At 34.4% G+C, this 25,417-nt stretch overlaps 3 protein-coding genes and 1 pseudogene across 5 annotated transcripts; 2 read left to right on the top strand and 2 right to left on the bottom strand.

The window, feature by feature from the left end:
- Positions 1-7,616: 7,616 nt before the first annotated feature.
- LOC120180783 (coiled-coil domain-containing protein 12-like) lies at positions 7,617-25,312 on the top strand. 2 transcript variants are annotated; one of them, XR_005521707.1, is made up of 5 exons: positions 7,617-7,823; positions 9,270-9,402; positions 9,485-9,599; positions 10,456-10,605; positions 25,301-25,312. XR_005521707.1 is itself a non-coding variant. In XM_039186080.1 (4 exons), exons 1-4 carry the CDS (start codon positions 7,672-7,674, stop codon positions 10,512-10,514), a joined length of 459 nt encoding a protein of 152 aa, XP_039042011.1. In that variant the 5' UTR covers positions 7,617-7,671; the 3' UTR covers positions 10,515-10,855. The 2 variants fall into 2 exon arrangements, 1 of the variants encoding a protein (XP_039042011.1); XM_039186080.1 differs by lacking the exon at positions 25,301-25,312 and having other exon boundaries at positions 10,456-10,855.
- On the bottom strand, positions 12,109-15,426 carry LOC120180782 (thioredoxin-like 3-2, chloroplastic). The gene is made up of 5 exons (XM_039186079.1): positions 15,015-15,426; positions 13,962-14,036; positions 12,882-12,948; positions 12,363-12,380; positions 12,109-12,236 (listed from the first exon to the last, which is right to left on the bottom strand). Exons 1-5 carry the CDS (start codon positions 15,359-15,361, stop codon positions 12,132-12,134), a joined length of 612 nt encoding a protein of 203 aa, XP_039042010.1. The 5' UTR covers positions 15,362-15,426; the 3' UTR covers positions 12,109-12,131.
- Positions 15,465-17,022, top strand: LOC120180753 (annotated as a pseudogene).
- On the bottom strand, positions 18,603-23,231 carry LOC120180781 (putative disease resistance protein At3g14460). 2 transcript variants are annotated; one of them, XM_039186077.1, is made up of 2 exons: positions 19,332-23,231; positions 18,603-18,626 (listed from the first exon to the last, which is right to left on the bottom strand). In XM_039186077.1, the coding sequence occupies exon 1, from the start codon at positions 22,810-22,812 to the stop codon at positions 19,396-19,398; it is 3,417 nt and encodes a 1,138-aa protein (XP_039042008.1). In that variant the 5' UTR covers positions 22,813-23,231; the 3' UTR covers positions 18,603-18,626; positions 19,332-19,395. The 2 variants fall into 2 exon arrangements, with proteins under 2 accessions (XP_039042008.1, XP_039042009.1); XM_039186078.1 differs by having other exon boundaries at positions 18,617-18,638.
- Positions 25,313-25,417: the final 105 nt, after the last annotated feature.

A 25,417-nucleotide genomic window follows, 5' to 3' on the forward strand; every position in this document is an offset into this window, starting at 1 on the left:
AAAGGATTGAAGAGATTCCTATAGTCAGAGAGTTTCTCGATGTATTTCCTGCAGAGTTGTCAGGTTTACCTCCTGACAGAGAGGTAGAATTCCAGATTGAGATAATACCAGGAACAGCGCCCATTACAATGGCACCATACAAAATGGCTCCAAAAGAATTACAAGAATTAAAGATTCAATTAAAGGAGTTATTGGACAAAGGGTTTATTAGACCAAGTGTATCACCTTTGGGAGCTCTAGTTCTATTTGTTAAGAAGAAAGATGGATCAATGCGTCTTTGTATCGATTACAGACAACTCAATAAAGTGACCATTAAGAACAAGCATCCACTTCCCCGAATCGACGATTTATTTGATCAATTAAAGGAAGCTTCAGTGTTCTCAAAAATTGATCTACGTTCGGGTTATCATCAATTAAAGATTCAAGAAAAAGACATTTCGAAAACGGCGTTTAGAACAAGATATGGTCATTATGAATTTATCGTGATGCCGTTTGGAGTTACGAATGCACCAGCTGCTTTTATGGATTTAATGAACAGAATTTTCCAACTGTATTTGGATCAGTTTGCTGTGGTGTTTATTGATGATATTTTAATATATTCAAAGTCAGAAGAAGAGCATAGTTCACACTTACAGATTGTTTTACAGACTTTACGAGACAGGAAGCTTTATGCTAAATTTTCTAAATGTGAATTCTGGTTGAATGAAGTGGCATTCCTTGGACATGTAATTTCTGCAGAAGGAGTTCGAGTGGATCCCCAAAAGATTAAATTTATTCTGGAGTGGAAAGTTCCAAATAATGTATCAGAAGTTAGAAGTTTTCTGGGGTTAGCTGGTTATTATCGAAGGTTTGTTAAAAACTTTTCGATTATAGCATTACACCTGACTAAACTATTGAAAAAGGAAATAAAATTTGTTTGGACTCAAGAATGTCAAGAGAGTTTTGAAAAGTTAAAGAAGATTCTTACAGAAGCTCCAGTGTTAGTTCAACCCGAGTCTGGAAAGAACTTTATAGTGTATAGTGATACGTCTCATAGTGGTATGGGATGGGTATTAATGCAAGAAGGCAAAGTGGTAGCCTATGCTTCGAGACAACTAAAACCGCACGAGAAAAATTATCCAACACACGACCTAGAGATGGCGGCAGTAGTGTTTGCTTTAAAAATCTGGCGTCACTACTTGTATGGTGAAAAGTGTTACTTGTATACGGATCATAAGAGCTTAAAATACTTGATGACTCAGAAATAGTTGAATTTAAGATAAAGAAGATGGGTGGAATTTCTCAAGGATTATGATGTGGTGATTGATTTCCATCCTGGAAAGGCAAATGTGGTAGCTGATGCCTTGAGTCGAAAGACGTTTGTAGCTTTGCGAACTCTTGATGCTAGATTATCGTTAAGAGAAGATGGTGCAATCTGTGCAGAACTGACTATCAAGCCAGTATGGCTAAATCGAATTAAAGAATTGCAAGTTAAAGATGAAAAGGGTTTAAATAGGATACAACAGATAAAGAATGGAGAGGGTACGGATTATGAGATTAAGTCTGAGGAGAACTTGTATTATCAAGAAAGATTAGTAATTCCGGATGATGATGAATTAAAGAATGATTTGTTAACGGAAGCTCATTGTAGTCCATTGACAATACATCCGGGAGGGAACAAAATGTATATGGATCTTAAGAGTCGATATTGGTGGCCGGGAATGAAGAAAGATATTTCGGAATTTGTATCGAAGTGTTTGACTTATCAACAAGTCAAAGCTGAACATCAAGTTCCGTTAGGATTGTTACAACCGATTTCAATTCCTCAATGGAAATGGGAAAACATAACGATGGATTTTGTCACGGGGTTGCCTTTAACTCCGAACAAAAAGGATTCAATCTGGGTGATTGTAGATAGATTGACTAAATCAGCCCATTTTATTCCGGTACGAACTGATTTCTCCATGGATAAGTATGCGGAACTGTATATTAGAGAGATTATACGTTTGCATGGTGTACCTATTTCCATAATTTCTGATCGAGATCCTAGATTCACATCACGGTTTTGGAAGTCATTACATAGAGCATTGGGAACTCGGTTAAACTTCAGTACAATGTTTCATCCTCAAACTGATGGTCAATCCGAGCGAACTATTCAAATTCTGGAGGATATGCTAAGAGCTTGTGTCATTTAATTCAAAGGATTGTGGGAAAGGTATTTACCACTTGTTGAATTTGCGTACAACAATAGTTATCAGTCAAGCATCAAAATGGCTCCCTATTAAGCTCTATACAGAAGAAGATGTCGTACGCCCTTGAACTGGTATGAACTTAAGGATCGAGAAGTTATTGGTCCTGAGTTGATTCAGAATACAGAAGAGAAAGTTCAAGTAATTCAAAATAATCTGAAAGCTGCAGCTGATAGACAGAAATCGTATGCTGATTTAAAAAGGAAAGAAATTGAATTTCAAGTCGGAGATAAAGTGTTCTTGAAAGTGTCTCCGTGGAAGAAAGTATTGAGGTTTGGACGTAAAGGAAAGTTGAGTCATCGGTTCATTGGACCTTATGAGATTACTAAGAGGATAGGATCAGTAGCATATCATTTATTTTTGCCACCTAAAATGGAAAAGATACACAATGTTTTTCATGTCTCAATGCTTAGGAAATATAGATCTGATCCATCTCACATTGTGACTCCTGAAGAAATTGAAGTCCGACCAGATTTAACTTATGAGGAAGAACCTGTTCAAATATTAGCTCACGAAGTTAAACAACTAAGGAACAAGACTATTCCATTGGTTAAGGTCTTGTGGAGGAATCACAAAGTAGAGGAAGCAACATGGGAACGTGAAGAGGATATGAGGATTAAGTACCCCTACCTTTTTGCATAATGAAAATTCGAGGACGAATTTTCTTAAGGGGGAGAGTTGTAACATCTTCAATACCGGGTTAGTGACTAAATTGGAAAGTGTCAGATTTTGGTGATTAAAATAGAATGAATGAATAGTATAAAGATTTATATGTAAATGATTGTGTAGGATTGAATTGAAAGGAAAAAGGAATGGAAGGGCAAAAGAGTCATTTGCAAGGAAAATTAATTAAAGAAGGGATAAGGATATATATGAGTACAAGTGGAATGAAAAGAAGAGAACACCAAAGCCTTCCAGAGTTATCTTCTTCTTCTTTCTTCCTTGTACGTGTGAACCAAAGCAAAGGTAAGATTTCTGATTATTGAGTTTCTTGTTAAATTTAATATTGGGTTTTGATTATTAGATGATAACTAAGCTTAAGGAAAGCTTAAGTTATCTTAACATCAAAGGATGATTGAGTTAGGAGATACTTAAGATTTGAAGTTCTTAAATGAAATCTTGGAATAGAGTTAATAACTAGAATTGAAAGTTAAATTTGACTTGTCATCAATCTAGTTAAGATATACGAAGTGTTAAAAACGGAATTCAAACATGTTGATTTATTAATGTAATTCTTGAATTACATATGAAGGATAGGATTTGAAGGTTTAAGATGAAATAAATGAGTATAAATTGGTTTAAGGATGTGTAATAGAGTTAAGAGTGAAAGAGGAGATTAAACATGAAGGATTTAATCCAAAATGAATGGATTTTCGGGTTCAAAAAGAGGTTATGGGCAGAGTGCATCGATGCATTAAGGTTAAAACCCAGAAATTGTTTGAATGTGCACCGATGCATTGGTAGTGCATCGATGCACTCTTTTAAAATAAAGACATCGAATGCAATTTGTGCATCGATGCATAGGTAGTGCATCGATGCATCCTATTAATAGTGAAACATCGAATGCAATCGGTGCATCGATGCATAAGGAGTGCATCGATGCATCCCAGCAATAATACTATATCGAATACCTTTTATGCACCGATGCATCAGTAGTGCATCGATGCATACCTTCATTAAAAGATGAAATTGACTTTTCTCTTAGTCTAAAGAGTGAACCATTAGAGTATATTAGTTATAATACTGATATAGATCCATGTGTGATTATGTAGATACTAAAAGTAAGCTTATTCCGGAATGATCAAAGGATTAGAATCGAATCAAAGCAAAGCTAAGGTAAGTGCATACTATATGTATATTATAATGGAATAAGACTTTTGATAAGTCTAACCCCTATGTTGATTTTTATAATACAGTAGTTGTGAACATGCATACATGATAATTATTGTGATACATGCATAAGATATATATATGTTCATGTGATATGATATGTGATATGACCTGTGATATGAGAACATGATATGAAGTGACATGAGCTACATGATCACAAGAGAAATGACATGAGCTACATGATCACAAGAGAAATGATATGAGTACATGAACATATGAAATATAAGAATAATGCCTACAGTATACGATATGAGAATTATAGGTGTAATTGGCATGCCAAGAGTCGAGGGTATAATAGTCCTTCGGGACGTAGTCCTTCGGGATGTAGGAGTCCTACGGGATGAATACTGAACTAAGGTTCGGTGCCCCATGAGGGAATAGATACGAGATGTGGTGACAGCATTAGTGCACAACCTCAATGCACTCACATACCTCTAATCTCAATAATATACATGGCCTATGCAATTGAAATACCGATTTACAGTGAAAGTGATACAAGAAGGTAAGTTTCGTATGTGCATTATATGTTATCGTGCGATAGATACATGCATATTGAAATGTCATGATCCAATTGTAAGTATTAACATTCATAAGTTTATTGTTGCATATTCATTTATTGCCTCACTAAGTCTATGACTTAGCATGTAAGTGATTTACACGTAGGTACCAAGAATCAGGAAAAGTGGAAATAGAAGTAGCACGGAAAACAATACTACTAAGAGAGCAGATCAGAAGTAATTGACAAAGTATGTACTTGGTTATGTATAGAGTGTTGGCATGTAATAAGTGTTAATTACGAATACTCTGATCGATTTTGTATTTTATGGTCTTATGTAAATTAAAGTATTTCGTTTTAATGAAAGTTTTAAAAATTCCCGGGATTTTCTATAAGAGTCAAGGTTTTGAAAAGTCAATGTGACACCTCAGACTTGTATTCGGGTCGGATATGAGTTAAGGGTGTTACAGTGAGTGTAATTTAAATTGTACTTATAGAACGAACATTGGCTTGCGATAAGCCATTGACGGAGTTACTATAATAAGAAGTAACTCTTAAAATGTTATTGTATGTGATATGTTTAACATGTTCTATGTGTTGTGTGATATATATATGTGCTTACATAAGAACATGAGAGATCAAATAAGCTATGTGATAAGGATATAGAGAGTGAAACGAATGACATGAAAATGCATGTATGTTTGATTATATGTGTGGATATGTTCTTGTAAATGTTATGTGGCTTATGTAAATAAATGGAAAGATGAATGTGATATATATAATATATGTGAAGCATCTGATAACAAGAGATACTAGTAATATTCATGTTATATGAACATGAGAAGTGTTACAAGTTAAATGACATATGAATATGAATCATATGAAAGTGACATGTACATGTGAATATGTAAAAGTGTGATAACATAATAATAATGCACATGTTATGTTATACGAGAGCTAGGGGTATAGTTGGCATGCCAAGAGTCGAGGGTCTACGCGGTCCTTCGGGATGTATATATATATATATATTCTTTGGAACATATGTGAAGTCTTGTGAGACACATACTTGATCCCTAGTATATGTATATGATTCTTAAGGAATGATATGTGGTCCTTATGGACATTATTATATGGCACTACGGTGCAATTCTACGCGGCACTCCGGTGTAATTCTACGTGGCACTTCGGTGCAATTATACGAGCTGTGGTGACAGCATAGTGGTACACAACCTCAATAGACTCACGTATCTACAGTTCTCACATATATACCATGGGCTAATAAAGAGATAATATTAAAAACTTGATATGATGATATACTTGTTTCCTTATGAAATGTTATATGTGATATATGATTGTACAAGGGTAATTATAAGATCATACGATAAAAGGAGTCAATGATAGTGATAAGAGATATGAATAATAATGATATATATATGTGTGTATATATGTATTTGTTACATGTAAAAGTATATGAATTGTATGGAATGATGGTAGTAATTGTTTATGTATGATTATTAGATAATGTTTACATTATATGTTTATTGTCTCACTAAGTCATAGACTTAGCGTGTGAGTGTTTCACACGCAGGTTCTTACAAGCTTATGGATAGTTGGGGTGCAAGACAGGTCAGTTCTCCTTACTGAAGGTCAGATCAGAAAAAAATAAATAAACAATATGTATGTTAGTATTTATATAAGTTCATGTTGGCATGTATTCAAAAGAATATGTTGTATAATCTCTGAATAATTTTGTACACGCTTTGAATAAGTTATATGTAAATGAATAAGTGAATTATGCACGCTCTGATCGGTTTTGCAATAATGAAAATGTATTTTATGTAAATTGGTCAATTATATGTTATAAAAGTTTTTAAATTACTCACTATTTTATGCAAGTAAATGATTTGATATGTCAGTGTGACACCTCGGATTCGTATCCAGGTTGGGTATGGGTTGAGGGGTGTTACAATTTATGAAAATTATGTTATTGTATAAATTGTATTTTTGAGATGCTGAATTATAAATTACAGCTCTGATCAAGCTGGTAAATTCTGACGGACCTAATGAGACTCTTGGGTAGGCTCTGCGGCCCTGAGATCATTCTTGGGTAGGCCCTGCGGCCCTATGATTTTTCTTAGGTAGGCCTCGTGGCCTCGAGAACTTTCTTGGGTAGGTTCTCAAGCCCTAAGATGTTCTCTTAGGTTAGCTCTTTATACAATGGGTTTAAACTACGAGTTTAAAAAGCTAAACTACATTATGATTTATGAGATTTTACTAAACTATTACTTGTTTAATGTACCTATCATGATTTTATCGTATTGTTGGGACTCACTAAGCCTAACTTACTTTTCAAAATGTTTTTCCCCTTTCAGATACTTTTGGTTAGTTACTCAGGGATCAAGCACTTGGAGGATCGACACATTTCGTATAGTCCATCTGATTGTAATGTTTTTATCTTGCAAGTTGACTTTATTATTAAAGCATGATCCTTTATTTTGAAGTATTTGATTTTATAACGGCTACTGCTTTTGCTACTGATATTCGGTTTATCATGATTCAGATTTTATGACATGTTTTAAATTAATTTGTTACTTTTTAGTTTTATTCACGAGTTGGGCTTTATTGTATTATTATATTTTTTTATAAATGCCAATTTGTAATATGATTTAAATTATCGAATAATATTTTTAGAAAAATGTCTTTAAGAATCATTAATGTAATCTGTTAGGCTTAGTCGAAACGCATATGTTGGGTCTAGGGGTTACACAGGAAGTTACGTCATGGACATTGTTGAAAACGAACTAAAAATTCAATGATTATATTACAAGTTTTAAAAGTTAGATGACCAAAATGCAAGCACCCTAAAATTTTGTTGACCATTTATGTAGTCTATCCTAATATTTCAATTGAATTATCTATTTATAACTTTTACAAAAAAAGTTACACATTTGTTATCAAACACATTATTGGTGACCTAAGGTGTATTTTATCCTAAAACCTAGTAATCCTATTTTAATCAGAGAAACCCCAACTCGACTCAATTGAAACCGGCGAGATATGGCTACCGAAGAGGAATCGATAGAACAAGCGGCCGCGTCACGTCGAGAGAGGCTTATGGCTCTTAAAGCAGCTCAGGAGCTTTTGAATGCCCCAGATGAAGATTCTGCTCAAGCTGCTGAAAATCAAAGGGATGAAACCAATGAAGAGGAGTAAGCTAAGAGGCTTACATACGTTATTTATTTTCTTAATTTTCTATTTTCTTTGTTTATTAGCATAAAATTAATAAGCATTATGTTTTAATAATTGGCTTAACAATGGGTTTTGTTTATCTTGTGAATGTCTGTTTTGAACCATGGGTATAGAGATGGCATGAAAAAGCTTACATATTTTCAATTCCAACGCGGATTCCCCCTCGTTTCTATTTTAGCATAAATTGAATGTGAACTATTTTTTAATAATTGGTTTTCATGATGGGTTTTGTTTATCTTGTGAAAATATGGCTGTTTTGGTCCAAGGGTATAGGAATATCACGATCCATTGTTGAAATTGACTGATATACCTAGGGTTTAAATAACTAGAGCTTAGTAGAAACAGTATGCAGAAGCTCGATCCTCAACGGTTCTTTTGATTTCCACTTCTTTGATCTTGATTTTGTTGTGTTGTTGTTGCTGTCGTCGTTTCTAAATTTTATTTTATACACACGAACACGTTGGACTATTAAATAAAATATACTTATAATCTTAAGAAATTGAAAAACTTAATCAAGCTTAGGAGCTGCTTGATCCAAGTATTAAGATACCGGGGTTCAGATTGTTGGATTGCTTGACTTGCTTACAGCACCAAATAGGACTGAGAAAAAATATTTCCATATCTAATAATTGCTCTATGGTTTTGGGTGTTCTTTTGTAAACTAGAAGAGAAAGAAGAGGCTAAGGTTTCCCTTTTATGGATAATTTGGACTTTGGAGAACGAGGAAGTTAAGGAAGGCTTTTGGTTGTGTGGTGGAAAGGACCTGGGATCGAGTCTGTTTCTAAGAGGCTTTGCTTGTTAAGAAGGATGATAAGTTGGGCAGATCTGGGGGAAAAATTTCAATGGCTATGCATGCTAGTGTGGTAGGAATGAAGTTGTTTTAACACAAAGTTCTGGAGAAAACTTTTATATCCTTATGAATTTTTGTCAATTGCCAAAGTTGAAAGGAAAATTAAGGATGAGGGTAATCATCCATCCTATCCCTTTGTATCATCTCGATTTTTTGCAAGCTGAATGAATGCAGATTGTAGGGTATCTTGGGACAGGTAACCCTTGTTATTCATTGCGTTCCTGAAAAATTCTTGAAACAATGAAAAGCACCATTCTTCCTTAATTCTCTTCACTTTCAAACCTCCCCATAGATCTAAATAAATTTTAGGTATTTCTAGTTTACAACTTGTACTGAGATGAATCACAGAATTTATAAAAGAGGGTTACCTGTTTACTGTCCCAGAACTCAATATTTCAATCATCAAAATGTACTACTTCGCTGCTGGTCTTTTTTTGTAACATGGAGTTTTCAGCATGAAGTTATAGAATGTCTGTTTACATGGTTGTCTGCTTTGTTCTCTTTCACCGACAATTTTGATCATTAACCTGTATGCATTGTCTTTTTTGTTCCACAGTAACCCTAGCATGAAGTTTCGAAATTATGTGCCTCATGATAAAGAGCTTCAGGAGGGTAAGGTTGCTCCCCCGGTGCTGCCAAAGTTTGAAGGCCCTGTTGCAGCAGCACCTCCAGCATCCGAAGAAAAAGAGGTGCTTGTTTATCTTCAATATCATGTTTAACAAAAAGCAGCGTTTCCTTCTGTTTGTTCTAATCATGGATCAAATGGTGTAGGATCCATTTGTCAACATTGCTCCCAAGAAACCAAACTGGGATCTTCGAAGGGATGTGCAGAAGAAGCTGGATAAGCTTGAAAGGCGCACACAAAAGGCAATATTCAAACTTATGGGTGAGCAGATCAACCGATTTCTTCTACATATATGGAATATTCAAACTAGATTCAGTTTTCATGGGAACCTTAGATTTTAGCGATAATAATGAATTTCATTCTCCAAATTTGCTTTAAAGTCAGATGAACTATCCCGTTTGATTAGATTCATTGTATATCAGCTGACACATTGGACACATTTTTGGACATGGGTATGGGGATATGACCCTCCAATTACATGTAAAACTTTGGGGGAAAATTGAAGATACCCATGTCAGTAAAATACTCGTGTTCTAACCCTCACAGCTGAATCCGAGTAATATAGCTTACTGCAGGTTAAAGATCAGTGTACTGTGTAAAAATGCATATATACACACACACACACACACACAAGAGGAAAGTTGGTGTTTATTTATTTATTTAGATTTTTAGTTTTCACATCTAGTTATATAAAATACCTCTATGTTATATGTTTAAACGGTGTAATGGTCTAGTGCCGCTATACGCTTAATCATGGGGTTAAACCCTGGAAACATCCTCTTTTGCAAGCAGCGGGAAGGCTGTGTGTCTAATTTAGTCGGGTGTAAGTACCAGATATGGATATGTATCTGATACAGATAATGTTAGATTTTTCTATTTTTCCATATATTTGGAGGATCCTTGGAGATTGTATGTGATGTACCTCAGGAATAAAGAGTTAGAAACTTAGAACAATATAGCTGCGTACATAGGGACATTCCCCAGACGCCATGGACTTAGACCTTTATTTTATACTCGAGTAGTTGAATTTCCGGGATCGTGTGCTATCCTGTAATGAACCGATTGCTTACTTCATTTCAAAATCTGTTTGATTGGTGTCAATTATTGTGTTTTGCAGAGCAGCAAGAACAAGAAGAAGAAAAACAGTCTGATGGAGGAAATGCCATTGAAGATTAGAACACGATATCGAACTCGAAGACATGTCGAACCACTCCAGTCATTAACTTACCAAGATGTCCGTCTCGTGATGAAGTGAAACAGTTGTAAGGTTACACTTTTGTTGTTTCTTGGCCAGCAAGAAAGAAAGGTTTGGATCATTCCGAGACTTGGATACAATGCTGTCGTTTACACCCGAGACTATATTTGTAACGTAGTTGTATGATTCCATGTTTGCCACATCTTTTAGTCTTCACCGGAATTGTTGCAGAAATCAATCCCCAATTTTTGTTTGAGTTAGTTTTGGGGTTGATCCTGGACTAGTTAGATATAAATGAATCCCCAATTTGACCAACTAAATGTGTCAAAGTCCACAGCTAGATTTGCATACATTTGGTACTCGTTATTTATGTACTTTATCAATTTAATCTTAATTTTAATTTAATAAATTGCTTACACGTATCTTAATCTTATCAGAGGAAAAATTGGGAATCAAAGGGGGGACAAAGAGTATCAAACCTAGAAAAGGGGGCTTAAGAGCACTAACCATTAATTTAAATCTTATGTTAATGTTTGGTAATATATATCTTGTTAGTGAAAATTAAAGGGAACAAAAGTGAAATTGGAGAGATTTGAACCCAAATCTATTGGGTGCTTCATCATTGAGTCAAACTTAATAATAACAATCTTACAGTAGAATCGATTTTATATTAGAATAACAGTAACTTATAAAATTGTGTAGTTTAAAATAATAAGGTAAAATTCATACTAAAATAATATTCGCGGGTCTTATTTTAAATCTTAAATTTTAATTCCCAATATAAATGATACGATAAAATATCAATCTAAGTTTCTTTACAATAGACTAAGATCCTACTTAATATTCAAAATGATTTTATATTTTTATTTTACTACTAATTTATAATCTATGATATTTTTAATTTTATAAAATTAATTTTTTTTTATTTTATCAACTTTTAATATTTTTATTAATTTTTAAAAATTAGATAAATCCTCAAATTTTCTACAAAAATCAATTAAACTTTTTATAACATTATCATTCACATAAACTATTATATTAACACCGTAAACTACCATGTTAACCCATTTAATTATCACGTTAATACCGTAAAGATTAACAATGATTTTGACTGATCAGAAGGCAACATTCAGTAATTCAAAAAGTTCAAAAATTAAATTAATACAACTAAAAACAATAGACAACATTACTAATTTAAGACAATTACGAGAACAAAATTACTCTCTATGCCTAAAATAAAATACCCAAAATTCTCTGACAAATCGGATTTCAACTTTCTCAACAACAGAAGGGATCGGTGGCATTGCTTTCTCATTATGAAAATCAGTTCATAGCCATTATAACTGAAGACATTAAAGAGAAATAAATCCAAGTTTATTCGGAGGTCTTCTACGGAAGCTGCTCTCAACCTGGTGTTGGGGCAGCATACTATCTTACCTCCCCTTACCCTATTATATGGGAACAAGGGACAGCCATTTTTTTTATGGTAAAAAAAAATTTGATTATGTTGCTCGAATTCGGAGATGAGTATAAAAGAAAAGGATGCCTAAGGAGACAAGTATGCTCAATTTTTCTTTTAAAAAAGATGTTCTTATCCGTCACGACGTACATTCATTTTCTATCATTTGGCGAACTTCATTAACAACCAAATATGCTTTGTGGCCACCAATCATCTCAGCCCGTTTCTTGCTATCTCTCCATAACTGTAACAATAAGCAAGTGCTGTAAGCAAATCAAACTATCCAAGTGCACCATTATCAGATACGACGAATATGCGTTGGACATGGATATTTTTAAAAGAAAAAAAAGTTCAAAGAAATGGTACTAACCTGTATCGTTGGCATTTTCTGGAGAGTTGTTGAATCGAGACATGCATAAAGGAATAATCAGTTCAGTCAATCATAATTTCATAACTATGTTTATACAGCAGATCATGCATGTCTTAGAAGAGATCATGTATGTTAGATGCTCTTCTTTCTCTGTTCAAGAGTATGGGATACAGGAATGTGTCTGATACATGTGTACAATTTCTTCTAAGCTTTTTCATATGTTTTAAATGTCCTTGGAGGATCATATCCTCGTATCTAGACCCAAAAATGCCTTGAACACAAATATTTCGAGAAGAATGTGCCTGATATACGACTTCAGAATCTAACGTTATTGAACCTTAAGTAAATTAAAATAAGTTTGGCAACCGTTTTTCAAGATCATAGGCGATTGCTATTCTATGTTTACATTATGCAAATCAAACAATCAAATCATGTAGCAGAGTTTAACTACCGAAAACAAAGATGTATAGACTGACAGATTGGTGAAGCAACGGTTTGTCAAAGTTATGGGGCACTTACCGTGACTCCAGCACGAGCGACAAGGTTGTGCGGAACGGTGTTTACATCTATACAATAAAACCGCAATCTGAACAAATCATTCCAGAGAAGATTAATCATCACAGTAATCAAGCCAGCTTGTTTGATATAATTCACAAATAACTTCAGGCAAGAAACGTACCCTACATGATACAAACTATTTTCGATACATATGCATCATGATTGCAGAATTTGGACACACATTTTAGCCATTGGATTATCTGGGGATGCAGAAGCAGCGGATAAAAGGAAAACCGAAAGAAAAGGTGTAGGAATTGATGAATTGAAGCATTTCAGTAGCCTAGGAAATACTGCAAAAGTCAAAGGCGACAACAAATTTGTATAGGCATGCAAAAGCCTGAACATCGAATTTAGGTACTACAAGATTCTCACTCAGCTCCTCGTGCTTTAATGGGAAAGACATCTTCGAATTTATCAGCCAACTAGAAAGATAACACAATGTAACACAATGAAAGGTCTAATTGCAAAATTTTGGGGGCTATCTGAGGAGGAAGAGAATTGGTTCATAGTCGGATTTTATTTATTGCATAAGATGAAGGAAACAATGGAAGGATGTACTTAAATAAATCAAAATCTCCCTGACCAAACCCTTATTTTAAAATGAAAGAACTCGTATGAGTTCAGAAAAGTGGTTGATCGACTCCATAATCTATCATTCGTGGTAACAAGGATTTGTAGTAAGGAGCCGAACAATATGAACATCATTAGATGCTGAATTCCTCCAAACTAGCTGTAAACTAGACACTTTTAGTTTTCTATATCCGCGTAATGATCAAAAACCAACTTTTTTACAGTAGTCAAGAGTGGTCCTGGTCTGAATGAATGGTAGGAAAAAATTCATATCCCCCAACTGACTTCAAATCTTTGGAAAGTCAAATCTACATACCGGTATTTGAATTGGACACGGGTTTTTCAAGAAGAAAAAGAATTCAAGCAACATAAACCAGAATGATTTGAGAAACAACAAGAAAGCTACCCTAGATTTGTTGTGATTGGCCGGATTAATAGTGTTGAAGATTTGAGAAACAACAAGAAAGCTACCTTGGATAGTAATCAGCTGCCAACTTTTCCAATTTTGGTTTCAAATATATACATTTTCTGCACCAGCTTGCCATCCTACAAGTTCAAATAACTTTGTTTTACAATCAAACTCGGAATACTGGTAAGAAAATGAAGTGCTCAAACATGTTGATTTACATTCTGCAAAGAGAGAATCTTCTTTTACATTAATTTCAACAGAATTAACTGTATTGGTTGTTTTAAAGATGATAAATTAAACTTGCAGCAATAATATCTTCCTCCTACGTTATTTCGGACTCTAAATTTTCTCAACACACTCGCGTTTGACACCCATATCCGAAACATATATGAAAGTGTATATGGGATATGAGTGTTTAAAGAATTCCTTCAAACAAGAAAAATCTTATAAAAAAGAGAACATGCCTATATTGAACAAATATCCAAATGTAACAGTTACACCAGAGCTCGTATAACATAGTCTTCATCTAAGTTTCAACAACATCATTAATGAGAACTTAAGATTGAACATAAAATCGAATTCTCCAGGCAAAAAGGAATAGATTACAAACGACCGAAAAGCTCTACTTGTTTCTCGGACTCGGGTGAGAATGTCGAATAAGGCTTTGTGTCCGATATGAGAATGTTTAATGTCGAAAAAGTTTATCTATGTATTTGAACGGCCATACCCCCCTACGAACATTCGGATATGCATCGAACATGGATACCTCAGAATCGAAGAGTCGGAGCAACGTTTTCCTTTCACTATCTTTGTTAAGAAAACCCACGTAATGTTCATTGATCTCATTAGATGGAAACAGAAAGATGTTTCAAGTTTAAATCTTGGGAATGGCGTATGAAGTTTATGGGAAGGGAAAAAGATTATCCTAATGCTCAACGTATATCTAAATATGAAAGAAAACATTAAACGTGAATAAGAATTGATACAAAAAAAATCCGATTCTCAACAAAGCCTTTCAAGCGTTGACTTGAAAAATTAACTCGATTTCTCGGATTCAACAAACAGAAAAAGGAAGTAGACAAATTCATATAAACTACCCAGAAATATATACAAACCAAAGTATAATCAAAGACTCCTCAAGTTGTTGAGCTTCAGCAATGACTCGATCAAATTGACTCTCACTGCAAATTTGCTGCAATTCAACCGTCAATGGCGCATCATCCAACTCTTCCAAATTCCCTTCTTCTCTCCAAGCACCAACGATTCCAAATTTCCCCTCAAACCCATTAATTTTCCCATCAAAACCCAGTGTTTTTCTCTTCAAAGAAAACCCACCAAAGCTTGAAGATGGGATTTTCAAAAAGGGTGCTGAAAAACAAGATGAGTTGTCTCCAGGAAAATTGGAATTAATCAAGGTTTTGGGGGATGGAGAGAAGCGTAAGTGGAAGGATTGAGAAGTCATTGGACGAAAGGAAAAGTTATTTTTTGTGTGTGTGATGATTTAGAAGTTTAAACCTCTGTTTCAGGATTTTTTTTTGATGATCAAATAAGCACTGAATTAAACTATGGGTAAAGTATAGTAATGGTCACTAAACTTTTCTAAATATTTCATTTAAGTCCCCCAACTTTTAAATTTTGCAATACAGTCTCTCAATATTTAGTCTGTTTGCAACATGGTCCCAACATTTAATCTGTTTGCAATATGGTCCCCGACCGTTTGACACCGTTACACTGCCGTTAGTACGTTTGTAATATGGTCACTGAACTTTTCAAGCGCTTGCATTTAGATCTTCCAACTTTTAAAATTTGCAACACAGTCTTAAATTTCATTATAAACCCCAAATTGACAAGATTATTCTTGTTGGTGGAAGCACACGAATTCCAAAGGTTCAACAGCTCCTTAAGGACTACTTTGATGGAAAAGAGCCCAACAAGGGTGTTAACCCAGATGAAGCAGTTGCTTATGGTGCTGCTGTACAAGGTGGCATCTTAAGTGGAGAGGGTGGTGATGAGACCAAAGGTACATTTTCATCTCCCGTTACTTTGTCTGTTACAACTGTGCATGCCAATAGCTGATAAAATTGCCCTAATTGAATCCAGCCCATGCTGATATTTGTATGTAATGCTTTATTGTACAGATATTCTTCTCCTTGATATGGCTCCTCTGACGCTTGGAATTGAGACCGTTGGCGGTGTAATGACCAAGTTTATTCCCAGGAACACTGTTATCCCAACCAAGAAGTCACAAGTTTTTACCACTTACCAGGATCAGCAGACCACCGTCTCTATTCAAGTAAATTTTACAGGCTTATCGTTAAAACTTGGAAATGCTTGCTTGAAAATTGGATTTTATTTTCCCAGTTAAGAACCGGAATGTTTTGTACTTTATTTTAATTGCTGTGTTTGATGTCAGGTATATGAAGGTGAAAGGAGTCTCACAAAGGATTGCAGGTTGCTTGGGAAATTTGATCTTACTGGGATTCCTCTAGCTCCAAGGTTCTCTTTCTCCTCCATCAGTTCTCTTCTTTGTTTTCTGTGCATCTCACCTCCGTTAACTGACTTGACTTTTTTTTATCCCTCATTTGCACAGGGGAGCCCCTCAAATTGAAGTTACATTTGAAGTTGATGCAAACAGTAGCTTAAACGTTAAGGCAGAAGATAAGGGCACAGTATCTTAGACAAAGGTCGTCTAAGCCAGGAGGAGATTGAAAGAATGGTCCGCGAGGCAGAAGAATTTGCCGAGGAGGACAAAAAGGTGAAGGAACGGATTGATGCTCGTAACAGCCTGGAGACCTATGTGTACATCATGAAAAACCAGATTAATGACGAGGATAAGCTTGCTGACAAGCTCGAAGCCGATGAGAAAGAGAAAGTTGAAACTGCCTTAAAGGAGGCTCTCGAATGGCTTGACGATAACCAGACTGCCGAGAAGGAAGACTAGGAGGAGAAGCTCAAAGAGGTTGAGGCTGTATGCAACCCCATCATCACAGCTGTATACCAAAGATCTGGTGGAGCCCCAGCGGGTGGGGCGACTGAAGAGGATGATGATCACGATGAACACTGAAGCAATCTCTAATTTTATTGACTGTGCACCTGCTGACCAAGCCGTCGGGTGTGAGAAGATGAAAGCGTAGGTTGGTTGAGATTTATTGTAATTTTTCTCATGATAGAATTGCCCACTTTCTTCCCTTGTTTTTTTTTTGTGTAAAACTGAAATTACGTTTGATTTTGGGTAATTTACATTATAGATAATTAAATTTGCTCTAACTTTCATATAAATTATAAAGTTTAATTTAATCATTTGACTTAAGAATCTTACTTGACATCCTTTTTATATCTCAACAAATTAGTATTACTTAATATTATATATATATTTTTAAATGCTTTCTTAGCGTTCATTTAAAATAAATAAATTTCCAATCATAATCAGTTAAAACAATTTACTTAATATTATATCTCAACAAATTAGTATTACTTAATATTATAATGAAATTTAGGACTGTGTTGCAAATTTTAAAAGTTGGGAGACCTAAATGCTAGCGCATGAAAAGTTTAATGACCATATTACAAACGTTTTAACGGCATCAAACGGTTGTAGACCATATTGCAAACAGATTAAATATTAGGGGACCATATTGTAAACAGATTAAATATTAGGGGACTATATTGAAAGTTTTAAAAGTTTTGGGACCTAAATGAAAACTATACTTTACCCTTAAACTATTTATGCTGCGCATTGGGCTTTTCCTTTTTCTGCTTTTGTTGTACAAAAGCCCCTTTATTAACTTCTGCTAGGCATTTAGTTGCCTAAATCTTATATTGTGGCCTGATAATCTTGTACTTTACACTCATGTAATGTTGAACGGAGACACGAACTAAGTCGTTAAGGAATTGTTATTATTCTTTGAGGTTTTAGATTTAAATATTATGTATATTAGGGATATGCATTCAATATCAAATGATTAAATTTTTTTAAAAATATATTATCTTGTACTTATATCAAATTAATCAAAAAATATTTGAACGAAGAAATGTTATTTTTGGAAAAGTAATATAATATTATAAATAGTGTGTTCGTAATTAAGGATATATTTGACCTACAAAATACAATATTACTTCCGAGAATAAAATTTTTAAAATATAATATTATTTCATGAAATATTATATTATCTTATTTGATTTATTTGATATGAATATAAAATTGTAATGTTTAGTTGGGGTATGGTTCAACTCAAAATATATACATTTTTAATTTTGAGTTATTAGAGTCGAATAATTTGAGTCGACTCGAATTAATAAGTCATTAAACTTAACACGAATAGTCTACACAAAAGCAATTAAAATCACCATAATATATAAAACGATAGGTGGCTGGAATAAATATACAAATATCTTAAACTATCGGTACTAAAAATTATTAAATATTCAAATTTACAAATATAAAATATTTTGAATACAATTCTGGAGTAATAAAATGTTTATTAGAAAAAAATACCCATAAATTCATATTCTTAAGTAACTTTGATTATTAGAAACATCAGATTATTCATTTTTACTATATAGTAAAAATACCTAAAAATTCATCTTCTTAAGTATCTTTGATCCCAAGTATAGTAAAAAATTAATTACGACCTCTGATCCCGGCCATAAATACCTCTAAAAACGAGTGACGAGGCATGCCTCAAAAGTCTTGGTAGCATCTATAATGCTTGAACTAGTTTGGTTGCCTAAAACAAAATCTATTAATGTAAAAAGACTTTTAACTTGCCCACTCCTTTTGGTCTCCTACATAACATTGTTCCCCTAATATCTAGATACTGCGTATTCCCCATCTGAAGATATGAAACAAAATCTATTGATGTTAAGTTTTGCAAATTGTACAATCTGCTCAAAGAGTTCAGCAACATGCGTGTCCGACCAACCGATGCAATAAAACCTGGAAGATAGCCGGGCTGTGAAAACCAAGTGTAGGCGCATGTGGTGGGTCAAGGCTAGGTGACATGACAGTAAAAAGGCTGCTGATCACAAATTAAGGATACCGAACGCTTTTTGTCCCATAAAACAAGCTAAGGGTGCTAGACTGGTTCGGAAATGGACTGCTTCACCTTATGGAGCCATTAAATTTACTGTGGATGGAAGGGTGCCATGATGGGGTGTCCTAGCAAAGCTAAGACAAAGGTACCCTCAACCTATTTCAAATGTTTTTTAATATATTTGAACTATTGTAATATTGACAACAAAATCTGTGGGACAAAAATAAAAGAAATGCAAAACTAAACAGTACAAACAATTCATATTAATACTGTAACAGAAGCAAAAATGTAACAAGGATGAGTACACAATATACAACTCTCAAATGTTTTTTTGAAAAGACAATAAATAAATTAATAACTAAAATAAGTAGTGAAATGGAATGAAAACGAATGGAGTACCTGAATTAGACTGCTTTAATAATGGCAAATTGAAACATTTAAGTCACATGGCTTCGGAGTCTTGCTACATAGTGAGTTCTCCATGATTGTGAATGACAGAGATGTGGGAAATGTTGGACCAATCTTTGCCTTTCTCCTTTTTGCAACGTTTTCTCAGCAAGGGGCAATTGTTAATGGACAAATGAGAAAGAGAGGTAAGGAGACTCTTTTCCGGCATGGATTGGAGCTCCGGACAGCTGTCAATAATCAATTCACGAAGAGAGGTGAGGTGTTGAAAGGCCTTATTGTCCAAAAACTTAAGGTTCGGGAGATCAGAGATGGTGAGAGATGTAAGAGAAGAGGGCAACATATGTTCATCTGGAAAACACTCTATCTCTACTTCTGCACCTGAGAGTTCAAAACCTGTAAGTGAAGGGAGTCCTTGCAAACCCCATGCTCTCCTCATCATGCTTGCAATTAACTCGTCGGATCTTCCAATTTCAAAAGTTTTTAATTTGGAGGATAAACCTTCTTCAGGAAATGACTCTATTTCTGGACAGTACCGTATCGACAAATGCTGAAGGGATGGGAAGAGGGAGCGCATTTGCTCAGGCAATGACTTTAAAGCCATGCAATTCCAAAGTGTAAGTGAAGTCAAATTGGTGAAAAATAATCCCTCTTCAATTTGAAAAGATATAAAATTAGTGCAATGGTAGATATCCAAATAATTGAGACACGCGAGATGCTGGTGAGAATCCTTTAATGCACGAATTGACTTCAAGCTTTCACATTCCCAAATAGAAACACGATTTAGCATAGGAATTGAGCCCAATGGAAAAGACTCCAGTTTATGACACCAGCCTTCTATGACCAAGGATTCAAGGGATGCATACAGGAGGGTTTTCGAACAATCCAAAACAGAACACCTTTCAATGTTCAATTCTTTAAGAGTAACAGGTAGCTTACCTTCAGGAAGGGTTCTGAGATTAGAACAACCCAACATAGCTAACTTTTCAAGACGACTGCAGTGTTGCACCATCTTCTCCAACATGGAATCATCAATATTCAAATCTTGAATTTGCAACATTCGAAGCCCACAAGGCAAGGGCTCCAATTGTAGTGCATCACATCTCCGTAAATTAAGTTGGCAAATGCTAGTTGTCCTTGGAAGCAAGCTTCGAAGCTTCTCACAATTTCTTAGCTCCAGTTTCGTTAAAGATGGGAGGTGTTCTGGTAGATTCTTCGTTAGCATGGGACAATCTGTTATGCTTAGCTCTTGCAGAAGGCAGAATGCTTTGACTTTTAAACAAGACCACTCTTTCCACATCGGCATATCCTCAAATCTTAGAATTTCAAGAGATCCAAATGGTTTAGTCAAAGACTGATCACTCCCGTAGAACTCATCACTGACTGTAACTACTTTACTAAATCCAGAAATAGAGAGAGATTTCAAAGATGGCAATTGCCCAAGCGGTGGCAAGGAGAAGCAAAATTTGCAACCCCTTAAGTGCACAGATACTATATTTAAGAATGAAGAATGTCCCACCCATTCTGGAAATGTCGTACCTCTATAAAACCCAATTAGAAGATTCTCCAAGTTTGTATGAGGCTCCAGTTGTTGAAGCACTTCTTTATCATTCTCAAATTGCCCAAGTGCTTCACTATCATAAGTATGCTTCTTCCATAGAAATTCCAACTCCTTAAGATTCATTTTATCTTTCAAATTGACATTTTTGGCATCCCTTGCGAATGCAACATTTTTTAAACCTGAAATGGCAAGTCTTCCATGTAGATTCTTTAGCTTTCCCAGCTCATTAATACTTGAACCATTTTGCTCGCCTATAACAAAATCTGTTAATGTTCGAAGATCTTTCAACTGACCCATTCCTTTTGGCATCCCTGCTAATACTGTTCCACTGATATTGAGATAATACATATTAATCAGTCTCCCCATGTCTTTAGGTTGCTCAACAAGCTTACTACAACGAAACAAGGTCAACATTTGCAAATTATACAATGTACTAAAAGAATTTGGCAAACTTTTAATTGAAGTTCCTGAGAGGTTCAAACTTCGCAGATGCTTCAACTTACCAATTTCTTTTGGTATTTCATTGATATTGCAATAGTTGGCCAAAGAAAGTACCCGTAACCTCGATTTGGCGATCAAATCATGCATTATGTCATTGGTAACATAAAAATTCCCAGGTAATGACTTTATGCTCAGGAATGTACGCAAGCCTTTGGCTTTAGGTAAAGTCTCAAATTTCTTTCTCACATCATAATGTTCTTGGACATTGGATAAATGACGTGCCTTTCGATTTATTGCACATAAACTATCACAACCTTCCAATCTCCAAAAGAACTCCCCAGCTACAGATTTAGCTAAATCACTGATTAGGTCGTGCATGACAAAACAAGGTTTATCTGCCCTTAATTGGTGAAAAAAAGATCTCGATGCTAAATCTTTGAAGTACTCTTTACCTTGTTCTTCCATCTCTTCTTTTGAATTGAAATGCAGCAAAAGATCTTCAGCCATCCACAGTCGGACAAGTTCTTCTTTCTTGAACTCATAGTCTTTCGAAAAAAGTGAACAATATGCAAAGCAACGCTTCAAATGTGAAGGAAGATAATAATAACTTAATCTCAGAGCTGGAAGGATACCATCTGTTATGTCCCACAAGTTGTTGTTTGATATTTTATTCCATTCATCAACATCCAGATTACACCGTAGAAGACCTCCAAGTGCTTTTGCCGCTAGAGGGAGGCCTTTGCATCTTCTAGCAATGGCTTCACCAACTACCTTCAAATTCGGATGCATGCTCGGGCTTGTATCAACAAATGCATGTTTTGCAAATAACTCCCAGCAATCCTTATCGGATAAGATATTAAGAGGATAAGTAGGAACCGTACTCATAATGGATGCAACGTTTTCACTGCGAGTAGTTACAACAATCTTGCTGTTTCTCGCCCCAAAACTGAAAGGACTTCTCAACTCTTCCCAATCAACATACTTCTCGTTCCAAACATCATCCAAAATGAATAGAAACTTCTTTCCCAACAGCTCCTCTTTTAGTTTAAGTTGAAGCTGGTTTAGATTGTGACTCGCAATACAGCAAGAAGTGATCTCTTCAAGTAAGGTTTTGGTTACTCTCAAAGCATCAAATTCTTCCGAAACACACACCCACGCTTTGATGTCAAACCACTCATCCACTCTCTTGTCATTGAAGACCAATTGTGCAAGGGTGGTTTTACCAACCCCTCCCATACCCACAATTGGAATCACATCTAACTGATTTCCACTTGCATTTTCCAAGCACAACAACTTCATTATTGCTTCTTTTTCATTGTCTCTACCATAAACACTGGATTCATCCACTAAAGAAGTTGCAGCAGGTCTTTGAAATACCTTCTCCCCTCTATAATATTCTTTCAAACCCAGAGTATCCTTTTGGTAGACAAGAGATTCTAATCTCTCAAGAACGTCTTCTAGCTTAGAATCCATGCCTCTATTGAAAGGATTGAAAGAGGAAATAATTCGACTTACCTTCGTTGAAGCAATTTGATCCTGGGATTCCAACCTGATTCGGAGTGCTTCAGCTGCAATTTCATCGAACAGGTCTTCTGCGTCATAAACAGCATCTTTAAGCTCAGAAACCCAATCTTTGACATTTGGGTTCGTTATCTGCTTGTCTTCAGCATCATCCAACACTTATTTAACAGACATCAGCATCGGCTTCAATTTCTTCACCAACCCCTTTTCCAGTTTCTTTCCTCTAATGAAATCCAGGAGTTCTCGAGAGGCCATCCTATCGAACAGAACTTGAAGTGATGCAGAGAGAAATGCCCCACCAACCAAGGGCTCTGCCATGTCTTCGTTTACGAAGGTAGGATTTGAGGGGAATAGATTAAAGAAAAGGAACAGTTAATAGTGTCTTGGTTCTTGAATAATTATTCACTTTCGCTTCACTTTGAATGAAATATGAATCACTTCATTCATGTTTGAACTTTAAAGTCACGATGTGGGTAACGTTCTCAACAGGCCATTGATGATGGTCAACGTAGAATGAAATTTTGAGTGTTCATACCAAAAATCGCTATAATATTTATCATAAATATATATAAATTTTCATCACTTGATTATTTCTTTTTTCACTTTAATTATCAATTTTAAAATTTTATTAATCAAATCATTTAATTAGTGAAATGTTATAATCAAGTTATTGGTCATAATTTATAAAAAAAATTAACTGGTTATTAAAAATGATATAACTATATATATTGTTCATGATATTGACATCTTATGTCAATTTAATCTTTATTTTAATTCAACTAAATAAATTTAATATCTTATTAAATACTAACACGTGTCATTCAGGCCGGCCTTGGGCCAGGACAAAAAGGACACCATCCAGAGCAGAATTTAAAAAATATTATTAGTATAATATATTTTTGTTTTTATAAGAAATTTAGAAAATAATTGTAAAATAAAATAATATTTTTTATAAAAAATCTATAAAATAAAATAATGGGGCTATAAATTTGTTAAAGTGTTAATTGTAATTATTAAGTTTTATATTAATAATAATAAATAGTTTCATTTCTCAAAAATTCTAATTAAAGTTTTATATTATATATTTTTTAATTTTTTGAATTAGAGGTCTAATTTTTCAAGATATCATTACATGATTAGAAGATATTTTACTAATTTTAATTTATTTAATTTAACAAAAATTTCTCCAATAAAGTAGTGCATGTGTCAATACCTTAATGAAGGGGAAAAAAAGGATAGGTGTGCTGGGTCGGATTCGAACTTGTGGCCATCAATGTCAGTGTTGCTTCTTGCAAAATGCTTTGAGAGATCGAATATTTTTATTAGAAACCGCTAATTTTATTGAAAATATAAAATATTCAAATTATATTGAAGATTTATAATTAAAATCATAAAGCAAACACATAATAAAGATATTTTCTTAAAGATAAAAAACTAGTCACTTAAGATCACACAATGATCATACAAGGAAAAAGGTTAAACAATTAATAAAATAAACTCGAACAAAAGATAAATACGAACAGATTTGACTACACCGGTAAACGAACAACAAAATGAGATGAAAATATTGAAAGATCACCGACAAACTGTAAATCAGAATCGAGCAATGTAAAAATATTATCAACAAACGTAAATCGCGTATACAAATTCAATCTGATGGTCCAAAGTAAGGAATATCACATGATAACAAATAAGCGTCATCTTGATCAGTCGTGGCGATGTCAAATCTAACCTTGAAAAAAACGAAAATAACGGCCAAACAATCGAAAACGTGTAGTGGTAAAAAAGAAAAGTGTTTAAAAGTTCAGTGATAAAATTGACACACACCAAAAGTTTAGTGTCTAATAGGACGACATTTTAAGCATTAGAATAGCTGCATCAAAACATGTCGTTTTAGTGTGGCATGGCACGTCAGTAACTGTTAGTTATGTCATCGTCTTATTATTGACTTAACGACAACGTGGCATAATTGAATGTTAAACTAAAGTTCAGTGTTATAATTGACAAAGTTGAAAGTTCAGTGGTATAAACGAGTGAGCGAATAAAGTTTAGTGGTGTATGACGTAGTTTATGCTTTATTTAATTTTATATTCAATTTTATTAAAATATTTTAATGAATAATTAATATCTACTCAAATACCGAGTTTGTAATATACTAACAAAGAACATCACTTTGATCTAGATTGATATTAAATCTCAAAATCAATGTAATTTCAAATAAAATATCAAAGAAAATTTAATGTTTAATTTTTCCGTGTTTAATTTTTCAATATTTTTCATCCCTTAAATTTTCAGTTTATCAAACAACACCTTCAATTCTTGTGATTCTATCATCCATCAAATATTCATTATTTTATATATATACACACTTACATTTTCTTTAATTTCTTCTTCCTTTATCTTCTATAACTCATCAACTACTTACATATATAGTTTGAAGGACACTGTATATATAACACGAACAATGCTTGTATTCTTTATCTTTCATCTAAGTTTGATGAAATTTCTTATGGTTTGGTTGAGATATCTGAAGTTGTTGAACAGATTTTCAAATCGA

This window comes from Hibiscus syriacus, unplaced genomic scaffold (assembly GCF_006381635.1).
Source record: "Hibiscus syriacus cultivar Baekdansim isolate YM2019G1 unplaced genomic scaffold, ASM638163v2 tig00112501_pilon, whole genome shotgun sequence".
Taxonomy (NCBI): domain Eukaryota; kingdom Viridiplantae; phylum Streptophyta; class Magnoliopsida; order Malvales; family Malvaceae; genus Hibiscus; species Hibiscus syriacus.

Bases quoted from the DNA above. Each gene is read 5' to 3' on its own strand.
- LOC120180783 (XM_039186080.1), top strand. From the start codon at position 7,672: ATGGCTACCGAAGAGGAATCGATAGAACAAGCGGCCGCGTCACGTCGA. The intron at 7,824-9,269 runs GTAAGCTAAGAG...TTTGTTCCACAG, and splicing joins GATGAAACCAATGAAGAGGA to TAACCCTAGCATGAAGTTTC. The intron at 9,403-9,484 runs GTGCTTGTTTAT...CAAATGGTGTAG, and splicing joins CAGCATCCGAAGAAAAAGAG to GATCCATTTGTCAACATTGC.
- LOC120180782 (XM_039186079.1), bottom strand. From the start codon at position 15,361: ATGACTTCTCAATCCTTCCACTTACGCTTCTCTCCATCCCCCAAAACC. The intron at 14,037-15,014 runs GTTTGTATATAT...TTGAACTTGTAG, and splicing joins GAGTCTTTGATTATACTTTG to GATGGCAAGCTGGTGCAGAA. The intron at 12,949-13,961 runs GTAGCTTTCTTG...TGATTTGTTCAG, and splicing joins GCAGCTGATTACTATCCAAG to ATTGCGGTTTTATTGTATAG.
- LOC120180781 (XM_039186077.1), bottom strand. From the start codon at position 22,812: ATGGATTCTAAGCTAGAAGACGTTCTTGAGAGATTAGAATCTCTTGTC.